The sequence below is a fragment of the Sceloporus undulatus genome, chromosome 1 (genome assembly GCF_019175285.1).
Source record: "Sceloporus undulatus isolate JIND9_A2432 ecotype Alabama chromosome 1, SceUnd_v1.1, whole genome shotgun sequence".
NCBI lineage: Eukaryota > Metazoa > Chordata > Lepidosauria > Squamata > Phrynosomatidae > Sceloporus > Sceloporus undulatus.
The window spans coordinates 132,486,394-132,505,144 of NC_056522.1; the positions used below are offsets into that span (position 1 = coordinate 132,486,394).

At 37.3% G+C, this 18,751-nt stretch overlaps 1 protein-coding gene across 11 annotated transcripts in view; it reads right to left on the bottom strand.

The window, feature by feature from the left end:
* Positions 1-18,751, bottom strand: part of PHF3 (PHD finger protein 3) — a 54,390-nt gene that overhangs the window by 8,807 nt on the left and 26,832 nt on the right. For 10 of the 11 annotated variants that reach the window (XM_042456123.1, XM_042456147.1, XM_042456134.1 and 7 more), the window contains 6 exons: positions 8,332-8,647; positions 7,109-7,295; positions 5,845-5,998; positions 5,609-5,765; positions 4,070-4,186; positions 442-573 (listed from right to left, as the gene is read on the bottom strand). In XM_042456123.1, the coding sequence (XP_042312057.1) occupies positions 442-573; positions 4,070-4,186; positions 5,609-5,765; positions 5,845-5,998; positions 7,109-7,295; positions 8,332-8,647 (1,063 nt within the window). Of the gene's footprint in view, positions 1-441; positions 574-4,069; positions 4,187-5,608; positions 5,766-5,844; positions 5,999-7,108; positions 7,296-8,331; positions 8,648-11,387; positions 11,899-18,751 lie in introns of all 11 variants that reach the window. The other variant, XM_042456181.1, reaches the window with a different exon arrangement.

Sequence of the window (18,751 nt, forward strand, 5' to 3'; positions counted from 1 at the left end):
GGAGTTCCAGGAGCTATTCTGAAAGACATTCTCTTTGTAAGCAGAGGGTTTTGTTCTTCCCATCCCAACTTCTTTCCTTCCAGCTAATGGATCTGGGATCAGGAATGTGAGCTTAACTTCAGAAGTCACTACAAACTCTCACTACAAAGATTTTGAACTTTAGGAGAGGAAAGTTAGAAACATCGATCCATTTTTATATTTCTCTAATATTGATGAGTTGCCCTTAGAACTAAAATTTACAAAGGAAATGTGGGCCTCTCTGAGAGATTCCTACATATTTCTCAACTGGGCAAATTAATTAAAATTAATATGAGATAACATTTTGTTGCACCTCTTAAGAATAGCAGGCAAAGAGATTTTATTTCTGTTTTAAAAAAACAACACACTGATTTTGTTATACACACACATAATATCTTATACTAATAGTAGAGGCAATGTAACCTGAATTCCCATGGCTACTTCTTGTTCTTTTACTGGCGTCTCACTCTCAATTTCTATTTCTCCTTTATGAGTAATTTTTGTGATTGGTCGCCTTTCAACTTCTCTCTGTTCTTTTTCAATCATTTCAATTGTCTGTCAAGAAGGAAAAGAAAATGAAATTTACAGTGTGAAAAGCTGCAAAAAAGATCACCAGAAGGCTTAACACTGCTGTCTTCAACTCCATGGCCTTCAGATATGCTGAAAGGGACACTGGATCTTACCTGTGAAATGTCCATTTCCAGTAGATAAGAGCCCCACTTCCTCCACCCCAAACAGCAAAGTCAATGGCTATGTTAGCTGAATGTGATGGGCATTGGTTGAATTGGATTTGGTCTACACTAGATGTTTAACATGATCAATGGTACAGGACTGAGGAAGAGTAACAGATAAGAGAAGAGTTATTCTACAGCTGCTTCAGAATTTAAACCAATTTTGACACAACAAACTACAGTTTATCTTAGAGCTTTGTGAACTAGCCTTAGGCTCACAAGCTTCTCTCTTCCTCATCTTGAATCAACATAAGGAGAAAAATTGATGTTTCACTACCATTTTGAATTAAACGGTTTAGCATTATGTCTGTGCCCTAAACTGAGCATAATCTTAACTGATTTTTTTAAGAAAATAAATTTCATAAGCCTTTATTTGACATTGGTTTATTTCAATAATCCAGGATTAGGAATCCTATAGCCATCTAGATGTTGCTGTTTCAATTCCTATAAATCTTTTACCACTGGGTAAGACATGGAGAGTTCAAGTCCAACAACATCTGGGTGGTCACAGGTTCCTCAGTGCATTGGACTAGCCACAGTTTGCTGGAATCCAGATGTAACACTAAAATGAAGATAGAGAAAAGCTGAAGCAAAAGCTATGGTTATGCCAGAAGAGATAAGGAGAACTGATGAACGCAAGCTTTACTGACATAATACTAAACCACAATTTAGCACTACATTTGAATCCAGCCATTATGTCCAGTTACCCAGGAGCCAAGAGTTTGAAAACTTCAATAGATATCTGAATGTATCAAAAATAAATTATTGCACTATCACATCTATCTGCTAAGTTTACATTCTGGATACCAGAATGTAGCTGACTTCACAAAGCTGATTTCATAATGATCAAACATGAAGCTATGTTTGGCTTTTACTGCGTAGTCTCTTGTCCTGAGTTTTATTTTTCCCACATGAAGTTCTAAATATGTTCACATTTACTGCTCTGGACAAAATAAACCTGCTGTCTGTCGCAAACACTGATGATTAACCTCTCCAACAGGATCAGACTACACATATTAGCACAACCACCTTGCCAAATTCATCCCCTTATTTTTCCTGGAAAATATTTGCTTCTATACAAGTACTAAAGGGATATAGTCCACTAATACTGTTAGCCTGAGGAAACAATCTTCCCCAGGCCTCAGCACTTTGCTCTGAACTCCATTGAGACAGCTCCTATGAGAACAGAGGACACAGTTATCTAACAGACCTGTATCACCAGGAAAGGTTGCAATACAGGCCTGCCAATCAATCAAGAACATTTAAGAATACAAACCTTTAAAGAACATGAGAACACAAGCCACACAGTGCTTACCCCAGTCTAAAAAGATTTGACACAACAGTGTAGGCACAACGGGGCAGGCTCGATGTGGTTTTCATCGCATTACATAAGAAAAATATCCCCCAACAAATTTGCTTACAAACACATCTGCCTCTTTTTTCTTACACAAAACCCTGTCCCTGCCCAACAACACTCTATCAGCCTTCTGGTCACTTTTGGTTTTAAATCTAAAACAGCTCAGAAGTGTCATAGTAAACTTGTTCCCGTACTCCCTAGATAAAGAGCTTTTCTGAGGTGTGAGAGCAATGGGGGGGGAGGGGGGCTGACAAGTCTGGTGACCAATATCTGTGGCCTGTGAACCAATGTCATTGCCTGTTTTAAACTATAAGGTCTAAAACACAATTCTTAGCACCGCCATCTGGGAGGCTTTGGAGCGCAGAGTTTTGATGCCGCATGTTCTGAAGCCACCTGGAAGCTAGCTTCACGCCACACAGTTGCAATGCCCACATGGGCCGGCCTCTGGGCATTCTGGCGGTGCAGCATTTAGACATAGCATGCCACAGGAGCACCATACAGCCGCAGTGGGATGGGGGCAGGAAAACCTGCCTTTTTGCTGGCACAAAAAGCAACAGCAATATACCGCTTCTTTTTGTGCCAGCAAAAAAGGTGGATTGGAGCTCTAGCGTGCAGTTAGGCCCAATCTGGCTTTCTCAGGGTCGATCTGTTTCGCCTGTTACTCCCAATTAGAGCAAAGTCAGTGAATGAGTGCAAATTACCTACTACAAGTGTTAACTTACCAAGTTCCCAATAATTTAATCAGTCTATGCTAGTAGAAATTAAAAACTGAATTTAGACTTAAGATTGAAGGTAGAAAGTGAATTTTATTTATTACATATAAACTAATAGATGTAATATTCTGGGAGTCTTTTTGACTATAGAGTAGGATAAAAATATGATAGATAAATAAATAAATAAATAATCTTTTGTTTAAAATGCAATGTGTTGCTCATATTTATTCAAGGAAGCAATGAGACAGGGTAAAATAGTGCAAGGGCAGAAATTAATCACAGCTATCACCTTCGAGGCAAAACTAGAACTGTTTTATTTTTAATAATATGCTCACTCCTTTACAGACCCTTTTCAAGATTAGCCATTCTCTTCAGTAGCCACAAAGTGAGCTTCTGAGCAATTCTGATTTACAGTTGCTCCAAACAAACTCTATAACAACTAGAAGTATAATGGATATTCACTCCTTATGTGACTGTGAAGACAAACGGCATTTTTATAGCCAGAAAGTGTTTCTTCAGAGCAAATCATGGCCCAAAACAGACAGCCCTGAAGGGGTGGCCTGAAGCCACCCCTTCTGAAGATGGATTGAGGCTGTGGCACCCACACACCGTGGCCCTAATCCACCTTCAACCTAACTGAAAAAGGAGTGGCAAAGAGCCATTCTTTTTTGGCCAGCAAAAAGCCGGCTTTTCCTGCCCTGCCACAGCCGGCAGCCAGCTTTAAGATGGTCTGGTGGCATTTGGTATATAAACACCGTGCTACCATAGCATCTTTAAGGCACCCAAGTGTAAATGGACAGGGCAGCTTCAGGATGTGTGGCATATAAATGCTGTGCTCCGAATCTGCCCAGATGGCAGCACAAAAGGGTCATCTGTTTTGGCCCCGTGTCTTAAAGTTATGATTCCCACCACTGCGGGGGCTGGTGGGAAAATGTTATCAATCCACTCCAAGCCCTTGCCAAATATAATGTCAAAAATCAACAAAGGCTGATACAGGCACAACATCTTTTCTCAGTGATGTCTGGTAGCTCCCACGGATTTGAATTTGCCATGCATTTTAGCCTAAACTTTAAAAGAGCTATCCAACATGCTAAACTTACATAGGGACTGCACCTTTAAAATTCATACTGAAACCTAGAGCAAATTCACCCCATACTAACATGGAGGCCACCAGCAACCACTGCCTTTTTAAAAGTTTGAAAAAAGTAGGAAATAGAAGATCTATTAAATATTAAATGAATAAACCATACGTGTCTATTTTCTCTTTTCCTCCATGCAGCCAGTTCTTTAGAAGCCAGCTCTTCTGGGCTCATTCTTATAAGGTGGTCTGGAGTTACTTCACCCTTCAATACTCTTTTAAAGAGGATCTAAAAACAACAATAACACATACTTAGTTATAGCTAACAAAATTTTAAAAACCTTTTAGTGTTTATAATGCAAGTTCAATCATAAAATTAAATACACTAAGCCTTTCAACATGACATGAACATAAACTCTGTAAATTGTCTTCCCTACAGCTGCTCTACAGAAATTCTGTGCTGACATAAATAATCAACGTTTAACATAAATGACTTAGATGTAGGTCTACCAAAGTGTTAAGCTGGTTATTTCTCAAAGTGAAGCTGAAATCAAAATATAATAGACTTAGGATTCAGTTTTTTTTTTAATATAATAGAATCATAGAATCGTAGAGTTGGAAGAGGCCGCAAGGGCCATCCAGTCCAACCCCCTGCCATGCATGTAATACCTGGGCTATCTAAAAGAGCACACTTATTAAAAACAGAAGCCAAGAGAGTATCAACTGTATTATTTTACAAACAAAATTATTTGATTTTTATCAGGATTTTTATCAGGAGGAGCTTGAGCTGAGCAAAGATCCAAGTTTTTGTACTTCATGCAATTGGTCTATATAATGAACTAGATTTTAAATATGTTCAGTGTTGACTAGGAATGTATATTCTCTGTTTGTATACATGGAACATTCTTGTGTCTTTTGGAGATACTGTGGAAAGCTCTGTACACTCCGAACACATCAGTCTGAGACACATTTGTCAATTTGCATAATTACTACCCATACTGCAACAGAAAGTGACACAGACTAGTTTAACCTAAATCAGAAAAAAAAGTTACTACTGACTGTTAAAAAATGAAGTTGATTTTATAGAGTTACCTATTTCTTCAATCTCCACCTGGCTCTGAGCCCTTTGACTGTTTCACTGTTCTAACAGGAAGATATTTAGGACCTCGCTGCACAAGTGGAAGAGTGGCCAAAAGAATAAATGGATGTGGTGAGCCCAAGCCATCCACTGCATTTGCACACTACTGCCAGAAGAAGAGATGACAATCCAGCATGCAACTCCCAATACAGGTTGACTATATCCACAGCCATGTATCTCTTTAATGCCTAGTTAATGCATTTTATAACTAAGGCTAAAGAAACAGCTTGTTCAAATGCTGTTGGGAAATTTGGAGATCAGTACACTAAGTGATCATCCCTTATTAAAAATCATGAAAAAGAAGCTTACACTAGGCTGGTCCATAGTGTTTTCATTAAACACCAAACCCAAGGGTGTACCAGTCAGAAACATGACACATTTTATTCCAATTTGGATAACTACCAAAATAACTGGAGGACAACAGAGAATTACTAGTTTGCTGTTTTTTGAGATGGAAAAGGAAAAATACAAATAAAGGAGAAATATCCATGAGTATGCTAAAATAAATTGTATTAGTCCCAGGAAGAAAGGCAAGCAGTAGTTTAAATAATACATAATAGCTGAAGCACTTACTTTGTTTTTCGGATCTTTCAGATTGAATATCAAGCTTCTGTACTTATTCTTATACTTAGAATCAGTATCCCGAAAAAAGGAAAACAGTTCCTTTTCAATCTTAGTTGCAACTTTTGCTGCTCTTTCTTCAGGAATCTTCAGTGAGGAGTCTGCGAGCCTAAAAGATACACATTTTAATTTCCCCCCCCCAAGAAATATCAGCAATTGAAATAAGAGTTTTAGTGCCTAAGACATACCTTTTCTCCAGGATTTCTTTAAGGGACTGCCTAACACTTTGTCTTATCTGATCAGCAGAAGGCTTGGATGCAGAGGCAACAGGTGGGTGTACAGTACTAGCTGTTCCCCCCTTTTCTGTTCTCTTTTTCTTAACTTCCTGTTTCTCCTGAACACCTAAATGAAAAGATAAATCAAAGTAATAAGATTACTAAATTGGGGGTGTTCTGCTTTGGCCACATTGTGAGAAGACATGGCTCACTAGAAAAGACAATAATGCTAGGAAAGTTAGAAGGTGATAGAAAGCAAGGAAGACTACATGCCAGATGGTTAGACAGAATCAGGGACGTCATGGTCCCAAACCTTCAGGATCTGAAGAAAGCGATTGAGGATAAAGGGTCTTGGAGATGTCTCTTTTACAAGGTCGCCATGAGTCAACTCAAAGGCAGTGAGCAAGAACAAAAACCAAGAGAGGAGTTCTCCTAGTCTGTGTAAGTGCACCTTAATTATGATTCCTTTTCAACCTTAAAAACAGTACTGTATTTTAGGAATTCAAATCTCCATTCCTTTTAAAATTATGCTGATATCAGTCAACTGTATTATCAAAAACAGGTGCTTGCCCATTTTACTACTAAGATTAGCAATATGTTTTTAAATACTTTGGAAAAATAAGACACTGCAAGCTTTAGTGTATAAGTCGAACTCATGTATAAGTCGAGGGAAGGTTTCAGTGTCAAAATCCTGGATTTTGATATGACCCATGGATAAGTCGAGAGTAAAACTTAGTGGTCCATAAGGAAGGATGGAAAGGGGGAAATATCACTTCCGTCCTTCTGTCTCCTTTTCTGGACCTCTAGGAAGCAAGTGGATTTAAATGGAGATTTGTTTCCACAGGAAGCAAAGGCTTGCAAAACGGACAAGGCAAGTGTTTTTCAATGGGGAGTTTTCCCCATAGGAAGCAAAAGCTTGCAAATGAAACAGGGAAACAAAGGCTTGTAAACAGACTAGGCAAGTGCTTTTCAATGGGGAGTTTTCCCCATAGGATGCAAAGGCTTACAAACGGACCAGGGGAACGCTTTTCAGTGGGGAGTTTTCCCCATAGGATGCAAAGGCTTGCAAATAGACTGGAGGGGGAGGAATTCAATGGAGATAAGGGCGTCAGGCTTGCTTGCTATAGAACCTTTCTAAGCACTACTGCTGCATTGACCCTTCTATCAGTCTACCCAAGATTTTAGGGGCAATTTTGGGGCATAAATTTCTCGACTTATAGTCGAGTATATACGGTACCTGTTTTTGTTGCACTTTCACTCGAACAAGCAACATTAAGACTGTCCTTAGTCATTTTTTCATGCTTTTCTTCAGAAGACCGCCGAGGAAGTGTAACCAACTGACCAGTTTTCTTAACAGGAATTTGCTGTCCCTTCTTCATTTCAGGCTCTTTAGATTCTGACACCGATCGTCCATCAGCTGATTCCTGAAATAAAGATTAACAAACAGAAAGAATAATGACATAATTAAGATTAAAAACTTCTTTTAAAAGTTACATATATTTAAATTTCACATGCTAAAGGTCCAGTTAATTATATAAATGTGTTAGTTATATAAATATATATTTCATAAATGCTCATATTTCACATCTTGAACACTAAGTTATGTTTGCAGGGCATGTAAACAGTAAGAAAATACAAAAGTACATTTTTAAAAACAGCATAGAGCCTAACACAAGCTAAAATGAACATAGTGCATTCAATGTGACAGTAAAATCATATTGTTTCTAGTTTAAAATGCCCTCATCAACAGTCCTTAAAGGCCTGTGGAAACAATCTTTCTGTCAGGTGCAAAACTATAATAAGATGACCATCTAATGGGTCTCCCTGGTGACAAATTTTACTCTAAGGAGTTAGTAGTAAGGAGGCACCAGTTTGGAAGATTGTCTTGGTAGCTATCAAAAAAGGGCCTCAAATTATGATTTCAATGGACAGAATGACTGGTGTGTTGCTGTAACAGCATAAGAAATAACACTTTCAAGCACATTAGCATGATTGCATCGAATACTATGGTTGAGGGAAGGAATGAAAGGTAGAAGAGACCCTTTATTAATATCTGAGTGGTGAACTTGAGGACTCCCCCCCCCCCCACCGAATTAGCTAATAAGCAACAATTTTAACTACCAGAGGAGAGGGGGATATGTTCTTATCTGATACCATTCTATATGTATGGTCTTTGGGGTATTTGTTCCTTAAACTAATATGGAATTTCTGCAACTCCTTTGACCCAAATCTAGTCAGTATACAAAAATAGATATAATTTTCAGATTTTTAAAAATATATTCTATTGCAATTTATTTTATTTATTTATTTCCCACTTTTCCTCGAAAACTGGGCAGCTAAATACTCAAAAACTAGTTTAATTTTTTTAACCAAAACATGCTAGTATGAGAAAAAGCTCTTTAAAATATTGCTATTATCTATGAATGTTGCAGAATTTAAAAAGAACAGCTAATTCCTTACCCGTTTAAAAATTTTGACCTTGTGCTTCACAGATTCTTCTCCTGACTTTGTTTTATTTTGAGGAAACGTGGAGGCTTGCTTTGATACTCCAGGTTTCTCATATTCCATTGTTCTACTGTCTCTGGCTGTTTCCAGTTTCACTTGTGCATCTAACGTGTTTGAATCAATCAAGTCTGGCTTTTTGTCTTCTTCAGCACAACATTTCACACAGACATATTCTTTGTCTTCCTCTCCCATTTGCTGTGCTTGAAAAAGGCTCAAGCCAACACAATCACCATGAAACCAATCATCACACCTACCACAGCCTACCATGAACCTGAAAACAAAGAGAGGGAAAAAAGATTACTTAACTTTTTACATTAATGTAAATGTAAAATCATGTTTTATGTTCACTCTCAGAGAACACTTTAATTCAGTTCCTGTTGAAGATGAAATCTACTCCTCCAGCCTTACAACATGGGGCGACATCGCCAAGGTAAATACAGAGATGGGATTTTGTCACACTAAGTCAACTGTTTCCATATCAACTCTACTCTACTCTGGGGCACATATACTTCTTTCATATACTCAGAAAAGGAAATAAAAATACCTACACCAATGTCCTTGTATCCTCCAAGTTTTATTATTCTGACAGAATGGAAACAGATGTAACATAGGCTTGAAATTTTAGGAAATGTTTTATTAAAAATAGACTATAGCAATCTGTAAGTTCTCTTCATTTTAGTTATCAGGAAGACAAGGTGAAGTTTTAGCAAAATGGCTGTGGGACATCATTCTATTAATAAAGTATTCCTATTAATTTGGCTTTCTTCTGAAGATTTAAAACAGTAAAGAAAAACTTAAAAGTAACCTCCCGACAGATATGCATTTCTATCTTCAAATGTCTCTTAGTGAAATGCCACTGACAGGGACCCAGAAAATCAGTCCAAGACTTTGACTAAAATTCTCACAGCTTGGAAACATAGAATGATTCTAAAGGTGCCCACTATAAACTTAAGTAACTTAAAAAAAAAAAAAGCTTGCTGATAATTACTGTAAAATGGATACGAAGGTCTAGAAATTCATGTATTTGACCTTACTAAGATGCAGAGGTGAAATCTTTTTGCTTAATTCACATTTCTTCCTAAGTCTGCCAATACATGTTACAAGCTCAGCCATTATTCTGTGGCTTCTAGCAATAAAAAGCAGCAATTCTGACATGGTGGAGGCCCAATATTTTGATTGAAAAATAAAGCACGAAATGTTTCTTTTTATAATCTCTTTTCTCTTAGCAAACCTGTCTAAGTCACATCCCCTCACATAGTCCCCCATCCATATGGCATCCTTGCTGCTTCCTAAATCATATTTATATGGTCTGCTTGTACTGTTCTCAAATATAACTTATGGGACTGAAAGTACAGCAGACCTTATCAAACAGTGCAAAGTTCAAAACTAATCAAAATGATGTACTTCACTCACACTTAAGAAGTACCAGAGAGTTTGCATTACACAGGTGTGAAACTGCTTGCAATGCATCTGAACTAATATATGTGGTTATTAGATATAAAGACTAACTATTTGGGCTTATTTCTAATGTGTGATCACTTGACCTTTTTAACTATTAAAATGTGTGTATTAACTTTCTATTACCTACTTATACAGGAGCAGAAAATGCTCAGCTACTTGCTCAAATATACTTTCAAGTGTTTGTTTTTTCATTGTCTATGTTCTTAATGCCAAGAGACTGGGACAATGGAAGAGGACACAGCATTTATTTCTGCCAGTTCCTAAATGGATACTGTGAATTTGTGTCTGTTCACTGACAGAATGACATACATTTGGAGGAGATTCCCCCACAAGGTCTCTCCTGACCAATAGGGGGAGAAGATAATGACACACCGAGCAGAAATCCAACAGCAGAATACTGTATGTTGCTCACTTCCTTCTTGCCAATAAACCTTGCAATTCATATTAAATTTGCTGCCACTGTTGCAGCACAAGTTTTCGCCAGAAAATTGTTTGATTTAGAATCCTCAACATTACTACAAGCTTCCCAAATGGCAATATGAAGATTGTGTCCGATAAATCCATGAAGATGTTGTACTAGCAGGATTCAATTAGCAGCCCACTGGACTGGACCAGTAGGCAACAGTGATGCACTAACTAGTGGGGAAATACTTTTATTATTATTTCATTTAGAAATCCAAGAAACAGAATGTCTAAAATCCATGGAAAATATATGAAATGAATTAAAGGGAGAAAGTTGCTCCTTCTTAAGAAATCTGGAATTTAAAAAAAAAAACCAATTATTGGCAGAAAAATGAGGCAGACAGAGGAACATGCATGTTGTGCAGTCTAGTACTTGCATAGCAAGTGTTTGAATCCCCTTCAAAAAAGGCTACAAGAAGATCCTACCTGCAATGCACTTTGGGTTATGGCCAGTGTTTTGGCATCATATTTACATTCATCTTCCATTAGTGATAATTCTTAACAGCAGTGTTCAAAATAATGACAAATGTGCTGGACAGCAATATAACTGTCACTTGGTCCATATGTTTAGCAATATTGGGCACTCGGTTGTTGAACACGTGGAAAAGAAACAGGTGTTCCAGTTCAACAAAATCATCTTTCAAAATTAGTGCTAATGTACCAGTAATGCTAATGAGTCTTTGTGCTGAGCACTGAACTCTTATGTATTTATAAACAAATGATGGTGTTGTGTGCATAATCACTCACTTTATGAAGTACTATTAAAATTTCACCAAATGTAAGTGCTACAGAACGCCATCCAACATTGTCTCTGTGTGTGCAGACTTCCATTTGTAGGATTCAACTTCTTCCTTCCTTTGCCCCCTGCCTCCCTGCAATCAAATCAGCTACAGAGCCCCTGGGTTTTGGAGGACAGACTTGGGGTTGGACAGAATGTGAAAGAAAATCTACCACCAGATGGACACATCTGGAAATAATCCTAATGTTTCCGTATCTAAACCACAAGTATGCCTCCAGATATTATTGGACAACAACTCCCATTTCAGCTTCGTGAATGGTGAGGGATAATGGTAGTTTCAGTCCAATACCTGAAAGGTCAAATGTTCCCCATTTTTCTTCATTACTATTGTGATGAACAAAATACTAATGGTGTGTGGTGGTGATGGGAATTCAATGCATTTTTCTTTTAAAATGAAAGGTGGTTTAATTCCAGATGATTTTTTCTTTTTTAAAAAATGTTAAATCCTTATTTGCTTTCCTGAATTCACTATGAAACTTTGTCCATTAGAGTATGCCATTTCTGTACTGGCATTAAGAAAGAAGTACAACTTGAGAGAGTAAAGCTGCTAATAAGGGAAGTTCTTTAGCAACAAACAAGGAAGCTGTTCCAAATGATTAAAAGGGCAGTGTCCTTCAACAAGAGCTGGAAGAGGTTATAAACAATTCCTTTTGCACAGCTTTTGTATATATGGGTAATTGTAGTGGTATTCAAGATCCTGGCCCACTAACACTAAAAAAAGCTCTGGCGTCAGTCTGCTTCATAGTGCAATGCTTGAAGTGCACTAGCCATGTTGTAAGGCTGGATTAGAAGATGTGCAACTGAAACAGAAAAAAAGAAGATTGTTTTAAAATATTAATAGTATGCGGGTTTTCAACAATTTGCTTTAAATTACTACCAACTTGTAAACATTTAAAAACACAGAACAAAGCACTGAATGTACACATTTATGTTCTTAATCTCACACTGCTATGTTCTAAATGCAATGAATTACTGCAGCTAAGAATGAATTTCCACTGCAAAATGAATAAAGCAGTAGCTGTATCTGAATATGGACTCCTTTCATACACATAGATCTCCATCTTACAAGGCTGAATCCAGTTCTTAAATTTATTTCAAAAATTGCAACAATTAAATATCCAGACTATCTTTTTCAAATAAACAAGCATCCAAGGGGGACATGGTCAAACAAAAGCATTTTGCTGGGTAAATGAGAACCCTTTCCTGAAAAGTTTTTTTAAAAGAATACACCACTCCAAATTCACTTTATTGAAAATACACAACATGGTTTTAGGACTGTTGATAAACATGGATCAAGCCAACTGCACCAGGTAGTCATATTTTAGGGCATTTTCTTCTCATTGATCACACAGTAAAATATTCAAGGATTGTCACTTATGTGTTAGTAAAAGAGTAATTTTATGTCAGTAAAAATGTGTATTATATGCAGATGTCATTCTTCACATCCTTTGAGGGCAGAAGAGAATATCTGAGCTGCAGAGATATACTTCAGATCCCTCATACAGCCCACAAAATGTTCCCAGCTGGCTTACAGATGTCTGTGTCCCCCCCAGCTAGCTGGAAGAGTACTCTCTCCTGGTTACCATCAGTGGATAGAAAGAGCAAGGATTCCCTCCCTGTTTAAACTTCACTGATCCTCCTTTCCTCTCTCTATAAAGGGAAAAGAGGGGAGGAACTAAAGCAGCCACTCTTAACTGACGCTTGTAAGAATCATCCAAGTCCCTGCCACTTGGGGATGGACAAAAAGAGGCAGTTTTGGGTCTAAGGTCAGTGTTGGATGGAGAAGCTTTCCCCAAATATGTGTTGACATCAGAACTATAGCAACACAGTTATAACATCTAGATTACTGGTGAAATTGGAAGGAGGGTAGGAATATGCCTGCCTTTTGGTTCCCTCTTTCTGTTTTAAGGAAATCAACTTCATATATGGTAGGAAAACAACTGTATTTTTAACAGGCTCTCCCACTAAAGTCATTTTCAGATTTAAACAATGAATTTGGTGACCTGTTACCCTACGAATGGTTTGGACTATCATCCTAGCTAAACTCAGAAATGTTAAGGGTCACACTGTGTACAGCTCAAAGCATCTGGAGGGTAGAAAGTTGTCTGTCTGATCCAATGTATCTGTATTGGGGTTGCATAAAATGCATGATTCATATGTGCTAGCCACATGTGTCATCCTATTTCATAAGCCTTCAATTATCACATCAGCTAACACATTAAAAATATTGTGTCATTTGAGGCTTTATATATAGACAGAAAGAAAGGAAGCTAGTTACAAAGTCAACAATGTTACTTTTTGAGATAGAATGACCTATTTTTAGAGTAACCAATAATGCTGTTATTGCATAATCATTATTGCTTTAATCTTTTAATGTTATTCATTGCATTAATATTATCACTTGCCTTTAAAGTGGATAGGGTGTGTTTCCCCTCCCCATAAATTTTGCATCACTTGGGTGACATGTGACCCTGTTTCCTTCTTCTCAAAACAGCTATAAGACCCACATATTCCTGGATTGCTTAGAGGACATTTTTAACAAATCGGATGGGTGCTCCGGGCACTCCAAGAAGTCTTGTGAGCTGCCTCCCAAACTTCCTAGACCATATAATTGTTGGACAAGGAAAAGCAGGGTTTTGTGTTGTTTCATGTAGTGTGGGACCCTAATTTTCTAGGATAAAGCAACACACCACATCCTATTCACCCTAAATAACTAACAGCAAGCAATAATGACAATGTAGCAGGAAAAATAATGATAATGCAACTGAGTTACCTCTGGAACCCAGCAAACGGTAACAGCAATGTTATCTGTGGACATGTGCAGTAGACATTGTGAGTTATTTTTCAAAGTAACATTCTAAGTTCTAGCATCAAACGTCACAACCTTTTTTAAGTAAATACATCTATTTACTGTGAGTGAGCAAGCTCCTTATACATGTACATCAAAGATCCTGTTCTTACAAAAGATTCCAGGACCAGGATTTAGTTATAAGATTTGATCATGCTCAGGATATGATCCTCATAATTTTACCTAAGTAGCAAACAGCAGGAAAATTAGTTATGTTCAACAGAAGTAAAATACATACATAGGGCAAGGCTCTGCAAGAAAACCAAACAATTTACATTAGTCACATACAGGCCAACATTTTCATCCAGACCTTCTTTAATACATAGGCATAATGTAATTATCAGACTCAGTAAGGATAACCATATGAAATATATGAATTCAAATGAGTACTACTCTACATATTCTGCAATTATGATTTCCAAAGAAACTATCCCTCCCATTTAAAAAAAGTGTTACTTTTATCTCTGCACTGAGATGACTTACACAAATGAAATGGAAAGCCATAATTGTAACTAACGGCAGTATTTGTGAAATACTGTATACAGAACTAAAATAGTAGCATTCTCTGCTGAACAGTAAAATTCATACAGGTTTCCTCAGCCTTTCCAATTAAATGCTTAACTATATCTAGAATACTTTGATTTCTTCCATAAATGCTGATTATGTTATAAAAAGGCAGTCAACATGATAATTTTGAAATTTGACTGCTTGAGAACAAATCGGATTGAACCTGGACTAAGCCAGTTGAATTTTAGTTCTATATTAAAATACACAGTACTTAATCCATGCCTAGTTTTGCACATTTATTTCAACTGGACCTTAGTGCAACCAACAACTTATGTCTCAGTAAATACACAAAGGAGTGTGCTCACAGTCTGGATCCAAGCCAGTGTCTAACCTTCACACCTGTACTGCTACCAGATATGTTCCAACCTTGCGTAACAATCATTCTAGATATTTTGAATTTCAGTGATATTGGCTGCATTCATCACACTGCAGAAATAATCCAGTAGGACACCATTTTAACTGCCATGGCTCAATGCTATGGAATGCTAGGAATTGTAGTTTTGTGATAGATTTAGCCTTCTGTCAGATAGCTCTGGTGCCACAACAAACTACAATTCCCAGAATTCCATAGCATTGAGCCAGGGCAGTTAAAGTGGTGTCAAACTCAGGCTGACCAGATCTACCCCTTTTCCAGGACATGCCCCACATTTCAACCTCCTAAAATGTCCTCCATGATGAACATGACTAAGAAGCATGACCAATAAAATTTATATTAGTGTTTTCCGCTTTTATTTTGTAATGCCCTACATTTTTCTTGAATGTCTTATATGTTATGATGCCTTGTCCTCCTTGTGTTTAGGGTATCTGGTCACTCTGTGTCAAACTGGATTATTTCTGCAATGCTGCCATTGTCAGTTCTGTAAAAGAAATAAGCTCTTTTTCACATACTATCCATGTCAAGAAGCTCCACATAATTAGAATGTAGCAACAGACTGATCATGACCTCATTCTAATGTTGTATCTATTTGATTGATTCCACCTTTGATCAATGAATAAAGGTCTACATGGGGACTCCTAGGTAACTGGGGAAGCATCTCCCCATGACTGGGAGCCTGAATTATACTATCTGCTTCCCCCCACCACCACCCAAGCATGGAGGAGCTTCTATCAGCCACCTTCTGCATCACACTTCAGCCAAATTCCCAGAGGCTGAAGGCAGGCAGGTGTAAATGTGTGGGTGAGTCCAACCATTTGTTCCTCAATTGTTTAACTGTGTGACTTATCTTTCAAGTCTATTATGTTTGAAGTGGGCTATCATTTTAAGAAGGCACTTAAATACCTTACAGCATGCTTATTTTGTTAAGAATTAAGGCTAAAGGAAGACCTATGCTAACTGAACTCATTAAAAAACAGCACATATATACTAAGCACATTTTCCCCAAACTGTTGTAAAGGTTTCCAGATCACCATGAATGTGGCTCGTTCCTCAATTTTAAAAACTAATCAATATGCAAACTACAGAAGACATAGCATATAATTAAAATAATGTCAAAAGCTGTATAAAAGTGAGAAAAATTGTATTTAAACATGGCAGTTTCTCTTGACTTGTATTTGTGGTAAGAAGATCTCCATGCTAGACACTGAAGCTTCACTGTAAAAACACATTATCCCTTCTGTATGCAAAATTATATCCTTCTAATGCAGCTTTAGCAATAGTTTAACAAACAGAATGGACATAAGTTTCTGCTAAATATTAGTTTAATGTTTCCTTACTGCACACATGCAGAATGACTACCATGGAGGAACACAGAGCAAATCATTCATGACCATCAGGACTAATGCAAGTTTCAAAATATTGTCCTCTCTCTCCACACCTTGTTTAAATACCAGTTTATTTTTCTTACACTCAAAAGAAAATTCAATCTGTTAGACTGAATATTGGTTGGAGGGGGAGATGTTCAAATTATGATGCTAAATGCAATGATTATTTTTATATTATAATAATTTCTACTCTCAAGAGCAGAGACACACGCAGTATAAAACCTACAAAACTGAAGTAGTGTTCTTTGGTAAATTTCGTAAGAAGCTTTTCCCACTTGAGTTCGACTAGAATATTTGCAAGTACACTTGTCCCTCCATATTCGCTAGGGTTAGGGGTACAAAACCGCTCTGGATATGGAAAAACTGCAAATAACAAAAACACCATGTTTTTATCTGTGAGGAGACCTCTCTAGGAATATCTAGGTCCTCCAGTGCAACTCTGTGGTCAACATCCGACAGACATTAACCACAGAATTGTGCTGGAATAGCTACAAATGCCTAGTGGAGTGTTCTTCCTGGGAATCTCTAGGTCTTTCAGTGCAACTTTTAGTTAAAGATGACCATAGAGCTGCACTGGAAGACCTAGATATTCCTAGAGAGAACATATTAATAAAATCCATGAATAATCAATTCCGCAAATATCAAATCCGCAAATATCAAATCCGCAAATATGGAGGGATGAGTGTATTTCATTATGTAAAGATCACAATATTGGCTGAAACTAGACCCAGACCAAAAACAAGAGGGACCAGCTCCAATTTTATAAGCTGCTGGTGGCTCACTTTCCCAGAATTCAGTGCTCCCAAAAAATAAATCCAGCTAGGAAAAAAGTATATGGATTCATAAAGAGAAGGGAGATAGGCTACAAGAGCAAGCAGAATTAAAACTCTCTTCACTTGTTCACCTCTTTTTAAATCAATCCTTCCATAATTATTATGCTAGCAGCGCAAACTAAGAGTCTCAACAAATGCTATGGCTTGATCTCATTATGCCTATATCAGGACCTAGACTATGGTAAGCTACTTCACTAGATAGTAAGCCACTTTTATTTGGGGGGAAAGGCATACATTTAAAGCACAATATCCAACCATTTTCATATTATCATCATGAAATGGTTATTATCTATAGTTACAATATTAACCGCTTTGTACATATTAATTTATGGTGACCTTTGCTATCAGAAAATCAAGTAAATTTCCATATAGAAAATTTCACTGCAATTTAAGATACTGGCAATGACAGAGATAATAGATGTCTTTAGAAGTGTGTTGTTTCATGAAATATAATAGCAACGTAACAGATAAATACATTACCAGACATTTCTGGAAATTTCAAACATGTAATCATTTTTTTCAGATAGCTACCAAGGGGGATCAATCACACCCACAGCTGCTTGAGCATGAAAAATAAATGGATGAAATCCCAACAGATTTTGCTACTGAGGGAACTGGTTATGTCAACTATGAGAGGAGACCATTCAATCTCCATCCTAAAGGGACTGGGACCCTCTGCAGCAAATTTTAGGGATGTTTGCAGGAAGCTGAAGGGGGGAGGAGTGGTTTGCATGAATGGATTTCTGCTTAAACAATGGTGGTATTTATCTACTATAATAATCATTTTCAGTGTATTAATTCTACCCCACCATAAAATTTAAACATGAGTCTATACACCACAAATACATTTTTCAGGTAAAGCTTTGAATTTCTTTGAATATAATATTTTAAAATCACATTAAGTACATTTAATTTTCTAGTAAAATATTTCAGTGCAACTACTCTTTGCTACAGGGGGGAAAATCGTTGGAAATTGTATGCAACCTGATGTCACTCTAGATACTTTGAACTATACCTTCAATCATCATAGACCACTGGCCATGTTGGCTTGAGCTGATAAAAGTTGTAGGCTAAAACATTTGGAGAGACCCAGATTGGCAAAGCATGTAGAATAATTGCAGCATGTTTTCTGAGGTTTGGTCTCCAAATGATAAGTCAGAACATATTAATATGACGCCAAGCAATTTGGAGTCTCACAATTTTTCTCAATTAATTCCTGAAAACGTACCACAATAAAAATTACATACAAGACAATTTTTGTTAATATCTAAAAAAGATTTGTATGCATATGTAATAGAAGAATCCAGATAGTGGGGACTCTTCATTGTTTAGCACTGCACCTCCTACTTTAACCAATGAAAGCTGACCTATGGTTCACTCGCCTTTGCTGAAGAGGAAGAGCAGCAGAGAATGTTCCTTTTGCACACATGGTTTGCTGGGCTGAATTGTGAAACACAAGTACAATAATGTGTGTGCCATACAACTCAGCAGAATTGACTTCAGAGTAAACATAACCAAGGCCCATGACTATGTCTGATATCAACAACAGTATTACAGATATTGGAATTGGCAAGGCAAGTTTGTGCTTCATTTGAAAAAGATAGTCTAGATCCTAATCTATGGGTGAGTAAAATGCAACCCTCT